Source organism: Anoplolepis gracilipes, chromosome 5 (assembly GCF_047496725.1).
Source record: "Anoplolepis gracilipes chromosome 5, ASM4749672v1, whole genome shotgun sequence".
Classification (NCBI taxonomy): domain Eukaryota; kingdom Metazoa; phylum Arthropoda; class Insecta; order Hymenoptera; family Formicidae; genus Anoplolepis; species Anoplolepis gracilipes.
Window position 1 is genome coordinate 6798284 of NC_132974.1, and position 26092 is coordinate 6824375.

At 36.8% G+C, this 26092-nt stretch overlaps 1 protein-coding gene across 1 annotated transcript; it reads right to left on the reverse strand.

The window, feature by feature from the left end:
- Window positions 1-286: 286 nt before the first annotated feature.
- Qsm (Zona pelucida superfamily protein qsm) lies at window positions 287-22989 on the reverse strand. Its single transcript, XM_072892469.1, has 8 exons — window positions 22567-22989; window positions 6370-6471; window positions 6175-6284; window positions 5774-5949; window positions 1954-2184; window positions 1714-1861; window positions 1425-1569; window positions 287-1330 (listed from the first exon to the last, which is right to left on the reverse strand). The coding sequence occupies exons 1-8, from the start codon at window positions 22637-22639 to the stop codon at window positions 1083-1085; spliced, it is 1233 nt and encodes a 410-aa protein (XP_072748570.1). The 5' UTR covers window positions 22640-22989; the 3' UTR covers window positions 287-1082.
- Window positions 22990-26092: the final 3103 nt, after the last annotated feature.

The window sequence follows — 26092 nt, forward strand, 5'->3', positions numbered from 1 at the left end:
TTCATTTGAAAAATTTACGAAATATTATCTACTAGAAATTTACCTAAAAACATTATCTACCTAAAAATTTACTATATCTTCATTGATACAACAATACACTGCGCTATATTTAAACAACTAAAAATCACACACACAGTCTAAATTCTCTTCCAACATATATTAAATTTTTCATATATACCTCATTTATAATTAATTTTTTAATTTTTAAATATTAAGAAACAGATAGAAAGTGTGTATGTGTTAATTATATGAATTGTGTGATATACATATATGAACATGGTCAAGAAATAATCATTGTATCACATTGTTGTCGATTTATTTATTTTACATTTATTTACGTAATAATTAGACTGGGATTACGAAATACGCAATTAATAATTACTAAATTATTAATTAATTAAGTCGCATTACAATATTACACCTCGTCGCACGACTAGGTATTCCACTTTCTCCGCTCGCAAAGGCCAATTTTCTTTTGGCAGTTACTCCATCAAGAGATACGGCAGTTACTTGAAATACGTAATAAAAAAATATAGTAAAACAAATGTCACACATGACTGAAAATTCGGCGGTCGCAAAGCGGAGAAATCATATGTTACTGCTTATTTATATTAGCGCCAAGATAAAGTGTATTCACTTTTTAAGTTTCTTCCAGATTCGACAATTTAATTTTGCCGAATTCGTCGTCTAACGATTGATTATTTTCCTTAGATGTATCTTTATATCACACACAAAGTGCTTTAATGCGAACGATAATTTTATATTGTATGATGAAATTTCTTCTTGATGGAAATTACATTGCTTTAAAATATTAGCAAATGTTACAAAATAAATTTTTCTTTCAGTGCTCTTTTATATATAAGCACATTTTGACTGTTTACAATCAACGTGTATATGATCAACAGTATGCATATATGTAATTGATGATCCGCTACCATCATATTCGAAATTCCAAAATTATTAGTGAGCAAGTTAATTATCAAGTTCTCAAAAGCGATACTTATTTTCCTTCACGCTTTTAATATCAGACTGCATCTTATTTACAATTAACAATTATTTCAGGAAGCACGAATTTCAATTCTTTACAGGAATTTGTAGAAGCAAAGAAGGACGAAGAGAAGATTCAAACTCATTGTACTACACGAAGAACAATTAACTACTACCTCGGTGACCTTATATTTGAATTGTTCCTTGAGTTCTTCCGCCAGAAATGCTCTCTCGTGCGTCCTAATCGTCGTCGGGTCAGACTGTTCTCCGATTTCTTCGGCGATCACTGCCCTCTCCTTCGTGTGCGTCCTGTTCTTTCCCTTCCTAATGAACTCCGAGAGTACTAATAACATAATTGCGGAACAGAAGCCATAAATATGATGAATATGCAATAATTATTCAAATGCTCATTCACTTTGCGGGATGATGAATCTTACCTTGATCGATCATGACATTATCCGCAGAATCGACCTTGATGAATGTCGACATGGTTACCTCGAACAATTTGTTCTTGTCGGTATTTGACATCTCAATAGCTCGCCTTTTTCGACCGAAACCGACTTGGCCGTTGCTGCATTCGATCTGAAATATATATTTATATCTTAATAAACTCAGGAAATTTTTCAAGACAGAGTAGAATGATAAAAAAAAAAAAAAAAAGAATTACGTATAAATAAAGTCATAATATAATTAAATTGCGCGTTCAATAAAAGAATGAATCCTTACCCCTGGACATTTATCTAAGCAGACATTAACGGTACCGCGAAACTGGACGTAAGTACTTTCCGGAAATTTGAAAGCTCGAAATTTCGCCGTCAGGAAGTCACCGTCCACGGTATTAAAGTTTTCGAACAAGTAAGGATCGACAGAACATCTGTAGAGAAAAATTTCATATTATTAAACTCGTATAAAACATATATTCTTTTAATAATTACAGTCGCAGCAACGTCGACGCTAATCAGTTACCCGTTAATAATAATTGTTTCCTCCTGCGTTTTGGTATCGGTAACCAGCATGTAAGTCACAAGCAGACCGTAGATTGGAGCTGAGTCATTGTCCAAAAATATTTCCATCTGCAATGGCGTGCCAGGACTAACGTTCAGTTCGCCGGTCACCAAGACTCCACCCTGTCTCACTCCGACACCGAGGATCGGGACTGGTGCCGTTCCCGAAATTTCTTCGCGTATATCGATCACTCTAAAATAAGTAAACAAATCTTTATAATCTGGGACCATCAGATATTGTAAAAGAATTATAAGAGCCTGCTTGTCATGGATGTAATATATGCCATATGTTTTGAATTGCGCGTTCTTTGGAGAATTATTGGAATTTATCGCATGTCGCAAATCCGCGACGAACTACACGATTGTTGTTGATGAAACCACAAATCGTAAAATCCGCAGTCACCTACTTTCCAAAATGAAGTTACGAGGGTGAGCACCTGGCTGATGACGAATGTTGCGTGTCCAAATATGCAATTCTAATGGAGCGTCAGTTTGTGTATACGCTACACCAACGCACAAGAATAACGCGATGACCTGCGGTTATCCGTCGCCGCAGTTATCTCCGTAGGAATATTCGACCTACTTTACGGTCTTATGTAAATCATGGAAAATTATGCGCGCGACCCGCGCGATCTATTTTATTGAGGAAAAAAAAAAAAAAGAGAGAATCATCCCCGCGTAATGCGTGTCGCGTTCACCACGTGAACGCGTAAATCAATTCCAAGCCGATATGCCCCAGTTTTCTGCAGACTCATCTCTCGCTTCTGCCGACATTACGGCCTTGGACCACGGAGGCGAGCGACATAGATCGTCGTTCAGCGATTTCGCTCAACGACGACAGACGAAGTAATGAAGACGAATATGTTTGTCTTGGAATGGGTAGACCATGAAATTACCAACGGCAAAGAATCCAAAGGCGCCGATGAAGCGAGATAGAAGCGAAATAAGTCGTTTTAAAATAAAAGACATATGCGTACACGCACATAAATTCACACATCTACGGACACAATTCGATAATAATGTATCAGGGTGTCCAATGCGAGAACCATTAGCTATTCTTATGACTATGACTTGTATTATTTTATGCAATTTCGTTCGTCCGATTCTCTCTTTCTTATTTTTTTCCTTCTTTTTTTTTTTATTAATCCCAACCCACAAAGCGTGCTTCGTTAAATCGTTTTTTCACTCGTAATGACCTTTTGTATACGCGATACAGTGATGTAAAAACTACTTAATTATACAACTTCTTTCCGTGAAAAGACACGCAATGTATTAGACACACTCGGGAAGAAAAGCACTCGAGAAATTCCTCAAACTCGGTATGTTCCTGCGCAGTTCGAATTCTCTTCAAAGAAACAGCACTAATCGAATGATCGTCTTTCATAAATCAGTAACTAGATTCATCTCAGAGCAGGTTGGACTTGCATGCGCAATGAGGGAATCGTGCAGTTTCATCGACAGGTAGAAACAGTTACGAGGAGACTCTACGTCGCGTGACTCGATCCCAGGAAATTCATGACAGCGGTCCACCAAGAGCGCGATAATCCAACAATAAAGATTTCACGGTATTCCCGATAAGAGCAAAATCCGCGGAATTCACCCGCTGCCAAGGTGTACGTTCGATTAATGCCAATAAATTAGCGTCGTGGCAGCCGACGCGGCGTTTGCGATAAAAATTCCCGTCGTGTTCCCTCGAGAGCACGTCGTCCGCGAAGGGTACTTGAAGAATGTCCGACTCGCGAGGCGACTTTCGTCGGCGACCAGAGGGGAGAAACCATGTAAAAGATCCACTGACAGGTCTCTCCTTCTCCTTAGCAACCTTCGTGCAATGCGCTAAAATCGCGTGCGCATTCCGTGACTCTTCCACCATCTAAAGGACCCGTGACGCTATAAAATCAACTCTCATAATGTCACCGCGTATCTTAACTATGCGCAGGATATCCCGCTATTAAACCTACCTCGATAAACTTTACGTCAATCCTATCGAAAGAATTTCGAGAGAAACCGGTACTTGTATTCTAGCTCTTACATTCAAATTTCTATTTCTTAAATTTGTTTGATGATTACTCGAATTCTGAAAAAATACAATTTATTCGAATCTAATATAAATGAACAAACACGCATTATTGTTTAATTATATCAGACGCTTAATTCCATGATCAACATTTAATTATTCCTACAATCTTCCCATGACAGCAGTAAATAAAGTGCGTAGATGATTAAATTTATTTCTTTTTTTTTTTTTTTCAATATCAGATATAATTTTCTTTGCATTTCAATCGCATTCCTTGCCGATTCTGCGTATTTATTTTCTCGAGTAAACATAGACCAGCTGGAATAGTTTCGCACGAGATGTGAGTGACTCGTCAAGTGATTTTCGACTTGAAGAAGGAAAAAACAGGAATACCGATTATAGGTCTCGCGGATTGAATTATATTACAGGTTTTCCAGCAGCTGCGCGCACATTCAACCGTTGTGCAAATAAATCAGACGGCGGCGTCTTGACTTGTTTGCAAATTATAAACTCCTGACGATAACTCCCGTAGTTGTCTAGCTGGCTTCTGCATGCATATTCAGGTCAGGTGGCAAGATTTATTCACTCGAATGTGGATCGACCGGTCGGTCGTTCTGTAATCATTGAATTTTCCGCACAATTTTACCGTCCTCGATGAGCCGTCCTTTAGTTTCAGCTTTTATATCTGTTACATATATATCTGTCTAGATACAGCAGACAAAATTGTACTTTTTCGCTGATAAATTCAAATCACCATTCGATTAAAAACCATCAATGTGTGTCACTGAAAAATTACTCCATTACAAATTTAATAAAAATAATATCTCGCGTTAATTTTCATTTCGCAAAACTAACGATGAGAGCTATACTTATAATGACAGCGATAACGTTAGTATGCTTTGATGCCGACCGAAAGGAATACTATGTAATTACTGTGTTATACACAGTGATCTTAAACTCATTTATTACATGTCATCGTCAAGATGAAATATTAAGATAAGAAATATTGATATGAAATACTGTCCGACTTCCCTTCTTCGGGGATAAACGGAAGAAGTATATCACTTGGCAAATTATATTCCCGTCTTACATTTAGCAAACATAATAATTGCCAATATAAATTGACCAACAGGAAGGAAAGTTAATGCGATAATAAATTTTCCTGATTGAAACTCTATTCGTAGAAAGTTCTCTATATCGCAAATCGATAAAGAATCGCTCTTCGCACGACGACCCGGCAGAGGATGTGATTGTCATGTTCACCAAAATAATAGATGAGACGCCTGTACGAAGAAAAGCTTTTCTCTCACACTCGTGCGAGAGATGTGACTTCCGGGTAATTAAAACCATTCGTTTGGATGCCTGCACGAGGGATCATTTCGTACAGAGGAAGTGTGAGAGGTTCTTGTCTATCGCGTTGTTGTACGACACGATTAACACTGTCGGATGACTGGCGAGAAATGAAAAGCCGCGGTCCGAGAATCTCGAGACTGCCAAGTCAAGCTCTCTTCTATCTAATAGATTTGATAAATATCATGCTCATTAGCACGATACCTTCTTACCCGGTCTCTTCTATTTACGTTGCTTATAGAACGTATATAATCTCCAACTTTATTGCACGTTATTACTTGCGCCGCGATGAATTATACATATTTATCGCAACGACAAAATGAATGAGAGTGTATTCGCGAGTGTGTCACGACGAATGCCGGACATTTTGCATGTTGCAATATCAAATACTTGGTATGCTGAATGATTGATGACTTACTCAGGTTCCTGAAAGCCCGCCGGAAGAACGCTTCGTCGTACCGCCGTGTGATTGGACGCGATGGCGATTTCTGGCTCCACGACAACTTGGGTGATTACGCATTTCACGGTGAACGTGTGTTTGCTGGAATCTGCTGGCTCCTCCACTATTACCCGATGATAGTACATCTTTTGACCCTGCATCAACAACCATCAAAACTTATAATTCCGATACAACAATTTAATGCCACATTACGTTTAATGCAGAAATTTCAATTTAGATGTAACGTTACGTTATTAATGCCACATTACGTTTAACGCAAAAATTTCATTCACATGCAACGTTACGTTATGATAGAATATAACTCACAATATTTAGTTTGAAATTAAAACGGAGACTCGCAATAAAATTGTATAGATTACCGTGACTTTATTAAGAACTCTTGTAATACCACATCGCAACATGTCCTGTTCCAGCAATGATAATTTGAACGTGGCAACGCCATCGTGAAATTGCGGCTTACAAGCCTCATCTGTAAAAGTAGGATTTTATTATGAGTTGTAATTTTGATTTATGTTCGGCGAGTAATGTGTAAGGTATTTGAAGAGATATTTCACCTGGAAAATGTTTAAATTGTTGAAGATATATCTTTGCCTGCGGACTACTCCTCACTATATCCACTTCCATCATCTGCTTGGTACATCTCACTTTGCTTTGCACTGAAATAAAAGTATAGATATTTCGTAAGAAAATAAATAAAAAATGTATATGATTTAAATACACATGATTATTATTGAAGAAGAAATAATCTTAAATTATAAAACAGTGTTTTAATATATTTTTTATTTAGTCAATATTATTTTCTTCTTCTTCTTCTTCTTATTATTATTATTATTATATTATTATTTTTCATTTAATATATATGCATATAAAACGTTTTGATACATATATTATATGATTAAACACAAAATGTGATACAGATTAATATAAATATTAATATGAATTAATCTTTTTCCGAGACCAAAATCTTTTTTTCACTATTGCATGCTTTTATAAATAATATGCTGTTCATTTCGAATCATGCTGTTCATTGACATGTAAAAAAATAAATCTTGAATATAACTATCAAGACAATTTATGATTTCGCCTTGAAAGGATGAATGGAAGTTAGCCTTATCCACAAAGTAAGTTGCAGTATACGGTAATTGCCCCATAAAATCATAAACGTCTCGACCTTGAAAAGCGAAGAATGCAACTCAGGAGATGCATTCGCGGTGATGTACATACATACATCTCACTGGGTTAGACACTGTTTATTCGCGGAGTTGCATGATAGGTACTTTCACCGTTATTGGCTGACGTCAAGCCGTATATCGAAAGGAACATGTCCTCGATGTTGAAGAAGAGAGTTCAAATATTAAAAAATTTACACATTTTAATTCGCAAAATAATTCATGTCTCTATCGCGCTCTTTTCACACACACATATATTTCTCCGCTGATTTCGAGAAAATTTTTCCTTAAGAAAAATACGTAGGATAAGACTTGTAATCAAGAGCCACGTCCTCGCGAACATCAAAGTAGGAAGCGGCGCGAGAACGATTCCGAGAGAGGATATCGTGGCGGGTATAATTCAACATTAATCTCGAAAGATACGACGCGAGGTGGCAATATTTTCTTCGCACTTAACGTACGCACTTTGCGGCAAGCCTCGCGCGCAACGAGTAATAATTTACAGTGAAATATCATCGTCACGTGTGCAATGCGCAACTGTTGGAGAACGTGGCGAATGTTCTTCAACACGCGGATAAGACACCCAAGAAGTGCAACCCATGCAGTTTCACGGGATGCATCCGATTCGCGTCCAGGAATAAACAATCGACCTCCAACAACCACCAACCAAGTCTTCTGTCATGTCGCGATTCTCGATAATGAATGATAGAGCGAATAATAGCAAGATGTGACGTTTTAATAATGCTCTGTGAACGCTTCGCTGGTATCATCAATTTTTTGTATTCGTTTCAGATATCCGCTTAACTTAAAACAATATTCAATTGAAAGTACATTATTTCCCGCATTTTTATGTTTAATATATTTAATATATTTTGTGTGATATTCTTCATAGCTTTCTTTTATTTCCCTATATGATTTTATGTAATCGTGATAAAACAACACGGAGCTAATGCCGTAATAAAGGAGGATAAATAACGCAACTAGTAGCCAAGATAATTCAATGAGAAATAACGCCGGGTTGAACTTTTTCAATAGCTTATTTGATCGCTCGAAGCGATATCCTAGGAACCGGGCAGAGAGAAGACAGCTTCAACGTATGTTTCGCACGGAAGCTTTGCAGCAGCCGTTCCCGCTCGCAAGAAGCAAAGTTAAACAAGCTTCAGCTGACGGATGCTGAACGACCGATAGAATGTTTAATATACATTGTAGGCCAGCGCGCTTGCATCAGGAAGTGCACGCCGGGGAGAGACTTGGCGCGTTTCCTTTTATTACCTCGGCAGACAAATTGATGTTCAGCAGCAGCCGGTTGGAAGTCCGCCGCGCTCGCTGCACTCGGGGATTGCAGCGCTAGGGAGGATTAGCAGGTTCCGTCTGACAGGCGTTGATCAAGTCCTCGGCGAGCCTGCGCCACGTCGTTTCCGCCGAGACCGGATGGAACGAAATGACACCGACGAGTATGAGACCGCGCGGAAATCTTCGCGGTGTTTTAACCGCGGGACCATCCGTCTCTCGTTGCGTTATGTCAGAAAACGTAGAGAGAAGAAATTATCTCGATTCTCGAGCGTCGATTTTCATCTCTATCCACACGATACAGTCACGTCACGTACAAGTGGCTACCACGTGATAGAGAGAGAGAGAGAGAGAGAGAGAGAGAGAGAGAGTCGAGAGAGTTTCTCCTCTCCTCGTCTCGTTAAAATTGTTCTGTCTACTTAATATGCGACGACTCGTTTTCATCAGCATACTCGCCGGCTCGCCAACGGCTAGCAAACGCGACGCGACGATGTCGTCGCCCTTTTCTACGTTTCGCGACAAAAAGAGTCATTTTCCACTTTTTTTCGCGGAGTGTCATCCTTGACACAAAACGTGCTAGGAATTAACGACTTCCCTTCTGTCGGTCGTCACCCCCAGAGCCCAGACCCTTATCTAGGCGGACTTTATGCAACGGCGGTCAGTCAAGTCGTGTCCCGCGCGCGCAGTTAACGCGTAAATTACGTGACTGCGCAACATGTCGCTTTTAAACATCGCACAGCGGTCTTTTACATTAGCAAGTTTAAGCGAAGGTAGCGAAGGCGCGAGTCGCGGCCGATCTTCTGCCGATCTCGAAGAGAAGGAGGTCCGTGACCTTAGCTTCTCTCCCTCAGCCGTCGTTTCCCCCCCGAGCTGGCTACCACTCTTCTACTTCTTCCTCTTCTTCTTTATCTTCCTTCACCCACTATTCTTCCCTTCTTCCTGTACTTGTCATGGCGTGGTTTTTTTTCTCGGCTTGGTCACCGTTGTCACAAGCAACAATCCAGTATTACACTTCCGCACTTGCATTGTTCTGCTACACAGTTATAAATTGGCAACTAGATTGAAAATTATTATTTAAACTTGCTAAGAAAATTCTGCAGTGACAATGACAGCTTGAGTGCTTTTTTCCTCTGGATTTCTCCTTATTTTGATATAAAAAATTGTCAAAAATTTGAGAAAGAAATTTAGAGAACGTACTTTAATTTACTATTTATATTCTTTTTCGATTCTAGTTACAGACCAAAAAGATTAATGAAACTAAGGCTGAAATTAACCGACGTTAGCGAGGTCAGTTCCAAATCAATCAAAATATGTCAAGGTAGAACAGAAACGCTTCACGTATTATTATTATTATTATTATTATTATCTACCACCCTGTTCGTCCCGATCGCGCCCATCTTCCTCGCACATTAACTCCGCCGGGATTATTCGCGGCTACACTCACGTATTATCGGGCGTAATTATCAGTTTCAAATGTGGTGCACTTGCTAATCCCTCGATCTCGTCCCGAGGTCCGTGAACCTGGCCCTCTTCCTCTGTTTTTTTTCCACCTCTCTCCTCGCTCGCTCCTCTATCCTTCCTTATTATTCGATGTTTCTTATTTTTCCCTCCTTACTTCTTCCTGCACTCCTCTTCTACCATTAAACTTAAGAAGGTACTACATACACCTCTGATCCTCCCGTCGGTCCTGGGAGAGTTCCGCTTCTTCCTTCTTCATCCATTATTTCTTTCTCTTTCTCTTTTACAACGTGCTTGGTATATTACCATGACCACCCCCGTTGCCATTCGCGCACTTCTTCGACGCGCCGTTTCCTTCAACTCTTGCGAGATTAAGATTTCCGCAAGATAACCGATAATGACCTCCCGACTGATGAGGAAGATCCGTGACCTCCGACCTTCTTTTCTCCTTCGTGTGTTTTAAATGTGTAGACTCTCGCTTTTGCATACTTTTCGACTCGTAACTCGATTCGTTACTCAATTCGCCAAAAACCAAGTCGATTAATTTTTCACCGATTCCTCGTGACCCGGTTCACTCGACCCACTCTTTTATACTCGCTTCCATTATCTTCGACGCGGTTTTTGCCCGACAAGCTTACCTTACCGCGCCGCCACTTTACTTTCGTTTTTGTATTCCCGTTAACGCGCCTAAATCCTCTCAAGAGTAACGAGTCCATCGCGCCGTAAAATACGGCGTTATTTTCAGGTTTAAGTATCGCTCAAGATAGAGCAAAATCGATGATGATGAGAAAAATTCAGGCTCTTCCCTTTTCCCTTTGCTCGTCTTGTTGGTTCCCATTTTCCATTCTACAGTGATAAATCCAGCAATTGACTGCTCGATGACCGGTTTCGCTGATAACAGTCGATTTCTGAGAATATTTTATTTCCCTTGAACGGACGAGCGGCTACCTCGTTGCGCTACCAAGAAGAGGCGCAGTAAATTGCGCCAATTTACCATCGAAATTACAATAATTTGTGGCTATTACTGCAATGTGTTAAGATGAGAACCGAGATGAATAATTACATTCCTGCGTGGTTGCGTTTGAGCTCTCGCGAGGATCGAACGCGTAGGATCGACGGTCCTACGTGCTAAGCCCAACTTTTCCGCTTTCCAGAACGACGAGAGAAAAATCAACACGTTGCCTGACTATTGCATTTGAATATTTTGTTGATGTCGGAAGTGATTAAGCTTAACAAGATAATGTAGACACTAACACTTAAATTGGTTGGTCCTATGGGGGAACGTAAACATTCGCGTTTGCTAAGATGCGGCTTCTTCTTCTCAAAGTAATTATTCTTGTTATACTGGCTACATCGCGTAATAATAAACCGCGTAATTTTCTCTCTACGTAAACTATGAAAACGAAGAAACCGGACAACGGTAATCGCGACGGAAGGAGACGATCGTATATTACAGTAATCAATTAGTATTCACGCGGGGAGTTATCGCGTACGCGTGCTAGCGGTGCATAACAGTACCGAAAGATTGGAGAAAAAAGAGTGGACAAGTTTTTTCCGCAAGTTTTTCGTGAGATAAACCCAGCAAAGCGATGAAATAAACGATGTCGGAAACTCTCGTTGCGGGTGACATGACTCGTATTAACGTTATCTATTGTATATTATTAAATATTAACCGTTAATCGCGCAAACCGGATCGTTTGAAGACCCATCATCTTGCATAAACAGAAATATAAGTGACCGTGGAAAATGTAATGGAGGAAGAGTTTTATTATGTATATTTTAAAACTATGATTATGCAAGGAGTATGTGATTATCACTTTGTTTCTCTATAATTACGGAAACACGTCTTCTCTAAAATAATATTAAATGACATTAATTAATCATTAACTCTTCGAGATATAAAAATCTATATAAAAACAGAATGTACTGTAGATGTAAGTTATTAATAATAATTTATTCTGACCTTCATTGACTTATTTTTACTTACTCCCGTTATAGCTAACGTTTAGAAAGAATATAAAGGCATCACGAATCGTTAAATAATATACTTCTTCTTGTTGCGTAATTACAAACGCTTCGCATTAATCGGTGTAATCTTCAGCCGCTACTGTTCCGCTACTGCTTACATTTATCCTTTCCTCTACGGCCTTGCTCAAGTAGTACGAAAATCACATACCTACTCAAATACCGGATACTCAAATACTTAATTTTTTATTGTTATATATTCCATCTCATTGATTTAATTGTCGTTTACTAAGCGATGTGCAAAAAAGAGTTTTCTTCTTAAAAAAATCTCAAGCTCCTCTTCATTGATTCTTATAGAAAATAATTAGCGATTGATAAAACTCGTAAATCACTTTACGAATCATATGTTAATTCTGTTATTTACAACAATACAATATTCTACACTGTCGTAGTATGATTTTAACACCAATATGTCTTTGTCAGCAGGAAAGTAACGTACAAATCATTATTATTCGTAGGATGTTAAGACGATGCTCGAACTCTGCGAGAGGATATATATCGGTAACGATATAACAGGATCGAAAGTTCTTAATCAATGCAACGTGTCGAGTGATAAAAGAAGAGCACCGGTGAATCCATGAGATAACGGTGATTTTATTCCGGTTGCTTTTGCCTGCCATTAATACGCCAGTTACAAGGGTCGCAAGCAACATTATAAATAAATCACTGATCATTAGTGATCATTAGCGGTTCACAATTCTGTCGATCGAAAGTCGTAGAAACGACGGAAATCGCAAGATGACAGAGGGAAGAAGGCTGGTACAGATCGTCGAGGATTAGTACACGCGGAGCATGAGGCACGTATGCCGATAAGTATCTTAGTTAGTGCCCTCTTCGGTACTTTCTCTGCCGGTACTTCCTGGATCCGACTAGATTATTATGCCCAGCGGGGGAACGATGTTTTTCGGTTGCAATCGGATTGGTATGCCTTGACGGCTCTGTACAAAACGCTTTGCAAAACTTTCTTTGAGGATGATAGTTTTGGTATAAACCATTTTACACAAGTAGAAAAGCATCATAATTTTTGCTTAATTCAATTAAAATTATTTTAAAATCTTTTTCAGAATTTATAATGAATTAATTTTTATATCGTTCAATTTACAATCTTATTTATCTGAATTAATAATTAATAATTAATATGTATATACATATACCTTTTTGATAAAAAAATGCATTACAATATTTATGTTTTATTCGTAAATATATGTTGACAATGCATTTATGTTATTTATATAAAGCAAATAGTCTTGCACATGTTTCTTGAAAATAAAATACACTGACTCCTTTATGCGAGTCTTGTGTCGCGTATTATAATTTTTATTTTAGTGACATGATGCAAGAAGGCAAAACGAATCGCGTAATAAGAGTGAAGGCGCGTTCAGTGACAGTAATATAATCGGATATCGAGGATCACGAACTTGTGAGCATCGACTGAATGATTACAAATCGCAGGAGAACCATTTCTTTTAAAAGCAACGTCTACCTTTGGAATTCGGTATGTCTCTGGCAGTGTTGTTTATATCAACCGTACGTCGCTGAGTAATCGATAGCACGGAAGCGATTGATCGCGCATCACGTACTGACTCTCTCGAGAAAGCTAAGCGATTACTCAGAGAGAAAATGAACGAGTTAGAATGAATTGAAATAAACCCTCAAGAAGCGAAACTCCATATACCCATGTTTTTAATTTCAAACTTGAAAATATTATTTTAATTTTTTAAATCTCATGATCGATTTTATTGTTTTCAGAAACTGTTTTTAATGTCTCTCTCTCTCTTGATTGTTTGATATTAAAATCAATTACAGAAAACAACTTGTATTATTTTATAAATCACTAAATATATGTAAGTAATTATTCTAATAGAAATTAAAATAATTTCGACGAACCTATATATTTTTTAATTAAATTAGAATAATAATTGGAACGCGTTTTAAATTCTGCTTTCCGTTGAAGTGCTCGTACCTCCTGGAGCGTATCGATGTAGAAGATGCTGCGAAAAGCAATGAATTATTTATAACGTCACGCGGTATACAAATTGTGCACACTATCCGAGAATTACCGTTATACATACGTTTTCGGTAATCTTGAAAGGACGATTAAATCGATGTCCCGCAGAGCATGGCCACGTGATTATTTACATAAATAATTTTACGGTTCGGTACATCAGCGTACAAAGTGTTCGCGTGTGTTGTTATTTTATTATCGATCATTGTACACTTTTTCGATCTACATTCCACAGATACTATCCGCAAATCGTAACGAGCTATGCAATTTTTTCTTCCATTAAGTCCCGTTTGATTATAATGATGCAAAAATTATTAATTGATTTATTATTTATTTCAGTTATTTTAATATGTTATTTCACAGTTTACTGTCAAATTACATTTTATAGAATGGACTTGTTATTGCAAAAAGAAATGATACATATAAAAATCATGAGTATATAAGGTTTAATTTTAAATTCGCAAATTTCACACCCACACGGTATTTGTTTTATTCTTGAAACATTATGTGATTTGATCTAATGCTATATGTATATCTCGCGGTAGCTAATAATTGATTGCAATCAATTCTCGTTTACTACTTCATAACGACTGTTGATATTATGCTGACAAATATCGCTCGACAATCAGTCATTTCGAATCGATTTGTATTCGTCGAGCTGATGAAGCAGCCAGGAGGAAAAGAGAAGGAAAGGATAAGATCTTTTATTAACCCGGATGTTTCCTTGCGCGTGTGACTGTCATCTTTGAGATATCGAAACGAGTTCCAAGTTTATCTGTATGCGACTTCCGGCAATCTGCTCTCTATTATCCAGACTGTGCTAGATATAACACGAGCACGGAATACATTTTCCAGAGGATACTTCGCACAGAGTGCGGCGCTATCTGATCATAAGATTTAATTGTTTCCTCGAGTCCCTCTTTCCTTTGAAGGTGCTCAGCAATAATAACATAGTAACGTGAATTTTTACTTGTGTTATGAAAGATTTATAACAGATAAATTATTTGATAAACAATCAGATGTGTAAACACCTGTAACCTTTTCTATTTAGCGACAATCTGCAAACAGATTGTTTAATGAAATTCGCACACAATAATATTAAACTGTAAATAATATATACAATAAATAAATAGATAAGTCTGTATCGAAATTCGACGTCGAGATAAAGAAACCATTGAAAGAAACTCATATTAATTATTGCTACAATAACTTTCTTTTTACTATTATTTTTACAGCTATTTAATTAGGTTCATCTAATTAATCGTTATACGATAGTTGCTTGAAGTTAAAATGAAACATATTCGCTCGCGAGAGCCGCGGTTGATGGAATAATGTTAAAATGTAGAGATAATTATGGGATGTGTGAATCAAGAAAGAAAATTATAAAAATGTTGCAATTATGACGAATACATGACGTAGGGAGGAGGAGGAAAGAAAGTCCCTCTTGCTCGCAATAGCAGTAGTCGCGTATCCATGAAGCTGCAGCAACAGGTGCAAACGACGAACGATAAGAGTAATTATAGGTAATAAACTGAAATGACAGACTATGACGATCCATGCAGGATACGCATTCTCATTTATATTCGCCGTTCGTTTATCGTGTTATGATCAATAGGTTTGTTGATAAAAAATAAATTCGCAGACGAAGCGTTGTTTCAACGCTATTATTAAATTAAGTGCGTCCTCTGGTCTAGCATATTGTGCTCATTTGAGTTTTTTGCAATTTCTTATCTAATTAAGATTAATGCAGATCAATGTAAGTGTTTGTTTCGCTTTGCAGGCTCGCGTTTTTACTTTTACTTCTACTTCGTTAAAATTATTTCATATTTTACGAGATCTACTACTGGTTTTCTTATTAAAACAGTTGCATAATTATTTTTACTTTTTACTAAACATTAATTTTTGATTACTCCACATATTTATTGCTTGATTACACTGAAAATAATCGCGAACGCACGCAGTCAAATGCATTTATGCCTATTGAAATACACTCTAGGAGTGAGTGCACTCACGCACACATCTCGACATTTATTGCACACAAACATAATCATCACGGTGCAATTTCTTAGTGAGTTTTCTCCTTCGTTACTCTTACTCGTGTATGAATATTAATGTTGAAGCAACTAACCGAGTTAATGGCTTATTAAATATAACCTGCACATTAGAAGTATAAAATTCCGATCTTTCGGTAATCAAGCTTTCGCAATTAATCGAATGTACAATATCAATTTTGCGTTTAAATGTATATTTAATTAAGATATTCACGTCGTGGGTGCGATGTTGTTTTTATTAATAAAGCTGGAATGAGTAACGGATTTTTCGACGATCGTCCCGGTGCGCGGCATCCGACAAAATAAAAGATCATGCATGATTGATGATTAATTGATTATACACGTGTCTAATGACGAAGTTTGCGTGTAACCTGTGGCTCGCTGCTCACTGGATCATTATCAATCATGAAAATGAACGCTCCTGACAGCGAGAAAGAGAGCATAGGGCGTAAAGAAAACAGCGATTAATATGAATTAGTTCTTTTACTGAGGAAGAAACGAAGCGGGGACCGCGGGGAAAGTAGCAGGATAATATTGTTTCGTTATAAATGACACGAGTTCGATAAGCAAACAATTTCGTTCCGCGCATCATTCAGCGTCACAATGAGAGCAATTGGTGCTCCGCGGATGCGGATGCGGATCAACGTAAAGCCAAAATTTTTTTCTACCGTATCAAATTGCCAGATATTCCGAAGAAACCATGCTAATGTCAATGACAAAAAATATCATGTACTTAATGGTCATCATTAATTGTACATTATCGAAAAATTGATTCATTATGATTAAAAAACTTTAATTACAACTTTAAAGTTACGTAAAGTCTCACGGTAAGATATCATATGTATATTCGGATGGTTCGAGACGTGCTTTTTCTTTGGCAACCTTAATGATATGGTAGAAGAAAGATTTCATTCGGATCTTTTTAGTGAGATCACGAATTATCCCCTTAATGCATCTCAGTTTAACAATCACAATTCTTCAGGTGGGTTTATCATAAAATTTTTCTATTATTAATTAATATAAAATGAGAAAAGGTTTCGTCAAGAATTTTTGCCCTTGTCAAATTATATGCAATATTTCTCGTAAACAATGTACTATCAAGATAAAAAAAGCCATAAAAATTTATCAATTGTATAAAATACATTTATTAGCTTAAGACAGAAAATTCGTTTATATATATGCTCTATATCTTCACGTATACACGTAGACACGCATGATGCGTACACACGTGCTCATCCGCTACGCCACGCATGTACCAGGTGACATGCGTGTGCACGAGTGGTTCGACCGGTATCCGCCATATTTGGCTGGGCCCCACGCATACACACATAAAGTACAGACGTAGAAACCTGGGGAGAAGAGGTCATGCTCACGAAAGATATCGACATAAAGATACGATATTTCGCAAGACGATAAGCTAGCGATATCTTAAAACGAGCTATCAAAAAGACTTCGAAAAATTTTTGATATCCGCTCTTTTATAAATATCAAACTGGTATTGCGAGATTTTGAGCAATTTACTAATAAATCAATAAAGGAAAAATTCATTGCAAAGCACATTAAACGAGTATAATTTACACGCATGACAAACGTATAAACTTTGTGTAATTATAATCCACGTTGAAAAAAAAAATTAATTCGTATTTTTCAAATTTTTTCTAAAGAAGAAAATTCTTTCAAATGTCCCTAGCTTAAAATAAATTAAATTTACAGCTAACGGCAAACACACAAGGTATTCAACAATTTTAAAGGGAATTCCTAGATCGCGCATTAAAAGGACCGATGATGAAAAAATGGTGAGTTTATGATACGTCAAAATAATCGTTAAATACGCGATAAATGATTTTTGTCTGTCAATGGGTTGGGTCGCTATTCAAAGCTATCGCAAAAATGACATGTCAGGGTTCACTCCATCCACGTTTCATGTGCCACGTCCAGATAACTGTTCAAGACGTCGTTTAATTTGTGACAAGAAATTAAACGTTTACTGTTGTTGCCGTTTCAAACGAATTCGACATACCACATTGATCTTTGATCATTTCCTTTTTGATATCTTCGCACCTGCGGCAAAATGCATATCATTATCTCTCGCGTATGAATAATAATCATACACGAAGGTGCTTGATCGAATGAAACTAGGATCGTCAAGCGAAACAATGAAAGGTGTAACGAAAAGTGCGAAGAGAAAGATACGTTAAAAAACGAAGAAACCATGATTCGCAAAAGGAAAAGATCTTTGCAGATAGCACATCTGGATAACTGACGGAAAAAAGTGTAGCCGTTACGTCAAACACGTACATCAGTGTACATTGATTATCTGTACCGGCACTCGATTCTAAGATAGCTATCTTAGGACTTTGATTTCTCTACTACATGATTAATGGAATTTTAATAGACCAAGTCACGCATCCCTTTAGCGAATCACACCTCATCTCTCTTTAGATATTTTTGTTTTTGTTAATTCCACGTTACTTTTATTCGCACATTAATACACAACTCAAAGATATTGACCTAAAAAACCGTTTCATTATAAATTATTCATTTTTTATATTAAATATGAAAACAAGATAATTTGACGTGACAAAGTAACTTTGTTTTTATTATTACATATTTCGGCTTATATCGGATTTAATGAATTTTTTTATTTTGTTATGTGTGCTTATACGTATGTAACTGAATGTATGTGAAATTTACAGAGCGTTTTTTTTCCTTGGCGGTAGGTTGTTCTTTGTGAATTCAAGGGGGTGCATCGGACCTTCGCGTGTCGGGAAAAGCTCCGGTCGCTTTGCTGGAAACCGGAGCTCGGCCTTTTTGGCCTCTTCTCGGTGCTCTCGACGATGCTCTGTCCAACGCGTCCGTGTAGATCGGCAACCGGTTTTCCTATGGCCTCTCTCCCAACCGATCCCTCACTCCTACTCTCTCACTTCTACTTCTGTATTTCTCATTTCAGAACTCTACGCATTCTCCATATTCCATATTCTCATCCCTCACAGTACCATAACACACTACAGCGCCAACACATCTCTCCAAATTTATGTTTCCAAGAATAAGTACAGTCGGCAACGTGTTTTGCATTGTAAGGATATTGAATCATCATATATAAGTGTAAACATATGCGGTCCCTTTTGATTTTAATTATCCAGAGATGAGTGAGTGAGAGAAAGGAAAGGACGAGATAGACATTGGTGATTGAACGCATTCGCTTGATTCACTTTCTCATGAGTACTTATTTAGATGACACAAGTGTCACCATTTAAACATCAGTGAAAATAATTAAGAAATATTTAAAACTTTTATATACATTTAATAACTTTAAAAACTATATACTTTTATATACTTTTATAAACATTTTTTAAATATTTTTTAACAATTTTTTTATACAGATATATACGTCAAATTTATACGATTTATTTTAAAAATAATCGCGTTACTGCTTTTTTCGTAATACAAGCCAGGAATGACTTAACAAATAGAGAAGCGATAAAAGAGGAGTCTCGCTATTCCATATATTTTTTATCACAAAATAAAAATCGTACATACATGTAGCCATATTAAATGCGCAATTTCTTCTTGTAATCTTCGAGTTAATTTTTTTGTTAATTTCTAAAACGTCTAAATATCTAAACATTTCAACGTTGGACTTATAGCTTCTAATTAGCCACGGAACTGGCTGCTCCTTGTAATTCTCGTTATGCTTCATTCCTAGTCACGTATTTGAAAGCAATTATGAAGAGCAGAGACGACTCGGTGAAACTGTTTTGCTTTACCCTTTTTTTTCATTCGATGAACGTTTTCGCTTTCTGATAAAACTCCCTGCGGTTTCTAGGCTGGATAATGAATAAATAATAACTTTATGACTCGCACATGGGAAAAATTCCGCAAGCAACAGCTATACAAAAACGTTAGGAAGCGAGTGGTTTTGAAACCGCGAGAAATCTCATTATCTTTGAACACGCGCGAGTGCGGCCTGACGCTTCATTTTAACAGAGCGCGCGTCAATTTTCTGCATGACTCCATTCTCTTCGCGTTGTCGACTTTTTTAATCCACCATCGATAATATGCGCATAGCTTTAGGGCGGAAGCAATACAAAGAGTCCGTTCGCGAATCGAAATACTTGCGGTTCGCACATTTGTGATCTAACAATTAAGTATAATATTAATAACCGTGATAGCGATAAAATAAGCGCAGCAAGAGTAAGCTACTTAAATCGAGCATTTCACCTTCTCTTTTCTCGTAATCTTCTACTCACGCACATTGGCCGCAAAACTAAGTGTTTCAGCATCCCCATCTACAGAACGATGCAACTTCTCGAAGAGATTATCTCAAAGATTTTTAAGAAAATCTGGTTAATGAAGAAAAAGAGGAGTATAACTTTTGCGATTCTACATCAAGTTATCTTACTCTGTAAATTGATATTTACTGAGTAAGATAAGACAGCTTTGCTAAATAAACCTTCTGATCGAAAAATGATTATTATGTAAATATTTTTCGCAGCTTTACAGACAATACAAATAACATTTCTTTTATCGGAACAATTTTTAATTTCTTTTAACGACGCGAAATCATTAAAATAAGAATAAAAGGTTTAATATTAGTTTATTTTTTTAAACCATTTTGGATTGCAAAAAATTATCTTTTTATATCATTTACGTTACATTGTAGACTCGGATACGTTCCAAAAGGAAGAATCGCCAACGTACACAGGCAACCTTTAATCTTCGATCGTTCTTTCCCGTTACGAACGCATTAGTGCGAGAGCTACCTTATATTGTTTGGTTCTCCCTTTAATTCCCGGACGGTAGCCAGTTAAGATCGCACTGCGGATTCTGGCAAAGAACGAAGGGTGAATGAGAATAAGAAGTGCGTAATCATAACCACGGAAAATTGCATTTCCGCTTAATTATAACCCATTATATATGTACCTGAATAATCAATTTCGCCGACTTCGCGAATGAGAATTCGACGTAACCCTCGACAGGGGGTAACGATACGATAAAGGAAGTCGATCGTGGTCTATCTATTACAACGAAGGTTTAATACAAATATGAATTACAGCGAGCAAGGAAGAGAAAGAAATCTGAGATCGGTTTTCTCTATTATTACAAATCTATTAACAAATTTATTAAAGATTTATTAAAATTAAAATCAATATTGACTGCTTCAAATATTATAAAAAAAAACACAGCGTGTTTCTCTGCAAACTCTTGATATAATACTTTTACACCGAGCATGTTTTCATTAATCGTTTTAATTTACGTAACGATTGGCAATGTTCTAGTGCAAATATAGTCACGGTAATGTTGAAAGATCTTGGTAGAGTTATGGCATGATTCATCGCTGAATTGATTACTCAAACCCGACGCAAGTCACACGAGACGAGTGCACAAATTTCCACGAGGAAGAGAGAGAGAGAGAGAGAGAGAGAGATAGAGAGAAAGAGAATCGACACGCGGAGTAATTATTTTTTCCATGCGTGTTTTTTTATGCAATTCTGCGCGCAATCACACTAATTTCACCCTTGTGAAACCACACAATTCATTCAACGTCTATCTAGTTGTTATTAAGGTTAATTAATTGTACGTCAACACGAAGACTCAGCAGTGCAAACAATTGGAGTAACCTCGATTCCCAAAGCAAGCCATTGAACTTGCAAATCGGTCATTTCAATTAATATCTAATGAATACAATAATGTATTTAATGGTTTAATTAAAAAAATAATTAACTTCGTTTAAAAAATATCGATAATTTTCAATTAATTTTCCTCTGTGTCTTTTTGTTTATTTAAAACAATGTTGTCCTTAACGAATAATTAACTCCCGTCTTCTTCTAATTGCAAGTGTCGCGCGATTACAAACTTCATTAACTATGGTTATTTTTTAATTGCACATTGCATCAAGGATATGCCATGCAAGCGCGCGCATTGTTTGCGCACAGCTCGCATGAATTTCACTTCCGAGAAAATCGTCTTAAACGAGAAGGCATATCTCGTAATATTGCGTGATAGACATAAGAAAAGGTTTGCAGCCGTTAAATATGATCCGGAAACATATCGGTGAATTCATTCTTTGCAGCTGTTTATTTTTAAGACACGATATTCGCGCTTGTCACGTTGCGAAAAAAGGCTTCTTAGTTACAAAAACTAATCGCATTCTACCTGCAGGTTCATTGTCGTTTTGTTCTATCACTGTCGGACATTATCATTTTTATAAATAGTCGAACCGTGAAGCGAGTAGAAAAGAAACGTCACAGTAACGAGCTTAAAGTCAGTCATAACGAGCGCATTGCGCGACGCATGAGAGAACGTTTCAACCTTGACTGGCGCTTCAGGTAACTATGATCCTCGTGATACTTTGTGGGCATCGCAATCTAGGACATGCTATTTAGATGCGCGTGCGTCAGGTGCTTCGAAACTTTATGATGCATTCTGACAGATAGATTATACGGCTTATTATGCCCTATCATGATTGATATTATAATCGGTTTGGAATATAGACAAAAGTGTGTCACTTTCACGTTCGCAAAGTAAATATTTTACTGTCCTATAAATATTTTATATTCCTTATTATGATAATTTTTTTTAACTACAGCGTGGACTAGAATATCTATTCGTAAGTAAATATATTTTAGCGATGTGCGTGCATTTCTTATATAATTTCTCTCTTTAAAACTTTTATTATTATATTAAATAAAATGACGATGAAAAATGATGACAAAAATTACTATCGCTATTAAATTTAGACATATTGCTCACCATTGGCGCGTACAAGCCCAACGAGGCATATCCAGCACAGGGCCAGTCTCCAGAAACGGTCAGCCATGTCCATTCTCCGGATAATTACGAAACGCTCGCGGACTGTGTACTCGCGATCCACGTCGAGAGCAAATAAGTAAATAAAGAAAGAGGAAAGAAGAAAATGGAAGGAAAGGAAGAGGGTTCGAATATTTTCGTATTATTCGCGAGGAACTTTCATTTAGTCGTACATTCTCGACTCTTTGCGTAGGAACGACTCTCTCACCGTCCGCGGGACCTTGCGTCACAAATAAGCCCGTCGGTGAAAAGAATCGAAGACCGGAATGGGCCTTGATGAAGACGCGCGAGCGATGTTCCCCGTGCGAGCACGCGAAAGACACTGACGGGCCCAGCGAGTGGCGGAAGAGTTTGAACCGTCAGCGGACCCAGACCCCAGACCCCAGACTGCAGCATCGGCCAGTGGCGTAGAAGTGTAGCAGATACACTATAATGTAACTATAAGATAACTTTATACAATTTTAATTAAATGGTAAAAATTGATTGGTGCAAATTATCAGATTGAATCTTTTATTCACTCCAAGCTAAAATTCAATGGAGACTTAAATGAGACTGAGATGAATGAATAAATACCGATGAATTGATATTACGCATGAAGATAATTGTAGTAATGATAATTTCCTCATCTTGTACGAATATTTCTTTTTCTTCATTTATTACAATGAGAAATATATAATTAAAAATATATAATTTACTTTGAATTTGCTATCAGAAATTTGAGCACCATATTTATTAGAATTAAACTATTCTTTCCTTACTAATTACGTTAGCCAATCAATGAATCATTGAGCATGTCTATCATTATAGTGGATATGATAGGCCTCATACCACGCCATTGTTATTGAGAAACAAAAGACACATGGATGAGAAAGTGGCAGTCACGAACCAATTGCAAAGGTAGAATCGCGCGAATGTGTATGTATTGGCATGTGTTAGTGCACGCTTATCTGGTAACTGGAATGTGTGCTTGCGGGCTGTAGAATATAATTACAATAAGATTACAACAAATCTCGCGTTAATTGATTTATAGATTTATCGATATATCGAGTAGAATTCATCGATGTATCTTAGATGAAGGCGGGTCCTTCCATCCTACAGTCAATTCCATCGCGCCGATAGAATATACGGGATCCAATGGTTTCGGGCTTTAGAGAGACGTCGTCTCTTAATATACTAGGATGAGTCGAAAGTCGATTCGGCAAAGAAACGTTCACAGACTTGTCCTCAATTCTTTTTTTTATTCTCGAAACACGAACAGACGATGTTTTTAACGTAGGCGGTAGGGCCAACGGCACCTCTCGCTCTGGGCCTTACATGGATGCATCGTGAGTCACTGCCCAAAGCGGCGTATGTAAATGTATTCTGCTTACTTTGTTCATACGTTCAGGATGTGATGACCAACGTCGTAAATAAAGAGTGAGTTTTAAAAAAACATATAAGGACGACATTTATCACGATAAATTACCGTAATGTATAATGACTTAAAAAGATTAAACTCCTAAAAAGTGTAAATTAACATAAAAGAAAAAAATATATCATAGAAAGATATATAAATATATACATTTTTTTTCACTTACGGGAATGCGTAAAATCTATATTTATGTTCTCCGAACCACACTGTCTTTTACGACGAAGAGTCAATAATGTCAACGTGGTAATTTGACAAGGGAAGAGACGAATGTAAATTTACTTATGCCTCCAGGAGCTTCGAGAACTACGAAGTCTTGATGAGGCCCAGACATGTCCTGGGAATATCATCGGTTACGAGAATACCATTTTGTGGTACTTGGTAAGAGTTCGTATACGCTCGTGTACATATCATATTTTTAGTCATTATTCCTTGGGCCTCGGGTGAAAGTGTTCGACTACATGTTTCGCAACACGGTATCAAAACCGCAACGAGACCTCGTATCAATATAAAAAAGAACTAAATGTTTTCAATGTTTTCTATTTCTGATGATTCATTAATAACAATTTGCAATAATTTATAATACAATTTTAATAATGCATCTTATAAAAAATAGACCAGGATCTAAAACGGAGACTTGTGGTTTTATAATTTTTAAATCAATAAGTTATATATTCAGATTGAAGTAGATTAAATTCAAATTAATTTAATAATTTTTTAATAACTATAACATAATTTATCTAATTTTTTTAAAAATATTTGCCATGTTTTAATAGTTAAATATTTTAATAGAAAATATTATAACATAAAAATTATGAAATGTTTTGGATGACTTATAATATTTTTTACTAACTTTCGATGTGTACTGTAATAAAAATATTATAATAAAGTTGATTAAACATGTATGTTTGATACACATTTGTGAATAATTATTTCATTAAGTTTATTAATTTTACAGGGAAAATGGAAAAATAGTATAAAAAACTATAATTTACATAATTTACTATATTATTTATATAATTTATATAATTTATAAAATTCATATTTTTTCTAGTAAATATATATAATAAATCAAAAAAAGTTAATTTCAAAAAAGTAAAAAAAGAAACAAATATCTATATAATTTATAAAATTTATATTTTTTCTAGTAAATATATAATAAATCAAAAAAAAAGATAAGATAATTTAAAAGAAAAAAAAGAAACAAATATCTATTATTATCAAAAAATCACATCTTTAATGAAGGTGCTTTGTGCCAAAGAATACTTCGTTAATTAAGCATTAAACCAGCGTTAATCTCGATCAAGAGGGGCAGCCGGCCGAGCAGAACGTCCGGCAAGCGGCGGCGTGTATACAGTTTATTGTTTTTTCCGGTATATTCGACCGAAGCAATATTAATCAAACACGCCGTGCAATTTAAATTCCCGTTAATCCGCCGGAGACTTCGACGGATCGCCACTCGCGCGAGTATTGTCTCTTCCTTTCTCGGGAATATCATGGCCACGCAGGGGTAATCGATAATTACTATCGCGCGACGGCATTAATGAAATGCAAATAATTGACGAAATGAAACGAAAAACCTCCGAGAATGTAATCGCCATATCTCCGATGACGCTAATAAATCCACGATAATGGCATGCCCTTTTGCGGAAACAACAACTTCCACTGTTTCTCGGCCTCATTAAAGAACTCTCCCTCTTCCTTTTTTTTTTTTTTTTTCAGTGCGACGGAACACTCTGCGCTTAATCGTGGATACTAATTACAGCCTTCACAGGCTAATGAAATAATCTTACTACGCGTAGCTCGGGTGGCTGCTGACTTCCTTGAGAACTTTTTCAGCACGTCGCGAGAACGCTTTATTAGTCGCGGGACAGAAATGGCTAGACCACGCGATGGCGAATTAATCTCGTGGGATTAGCCAATCCTTATTAAGACGTATCGTTCGTTGATTGACTAGTTTTTTTCCTCGTTTAACAATCATAAATTATTGGCACGAATCTCAGCTATTACGCACGCTTTTTTTTATGTATCGAATCTTGATTAAAAAACAGCAAAATATGA

What these genes read in the sequence shown, in the direction of transcription:
- Qsm (XM_072892469.1), bottom strand. Translation starts at nt 22,639, where the DNA reads ATGGACATGGCTGACCGTTTCTGGAGACTGGCCCTGTGCTGGATATGC. An exon ending in GAAACAATTATTATTAACGG is followed by an intron (nt 1,862 to 1,953) that starts GTAACTGATTAG and finishes TTTTCTCTACAG; the next exon opens with ATGTTCTGTCGATCCTTACT. An exon ending in GCTTAGATAAATGTCCAGGG is followed by an intron (nt 1,570 to 1,713) that starts GTAAGGATTCAT and finishes TATATATTTCAG; the next exon opens with ATCGAATGCAGCAACGGCCA.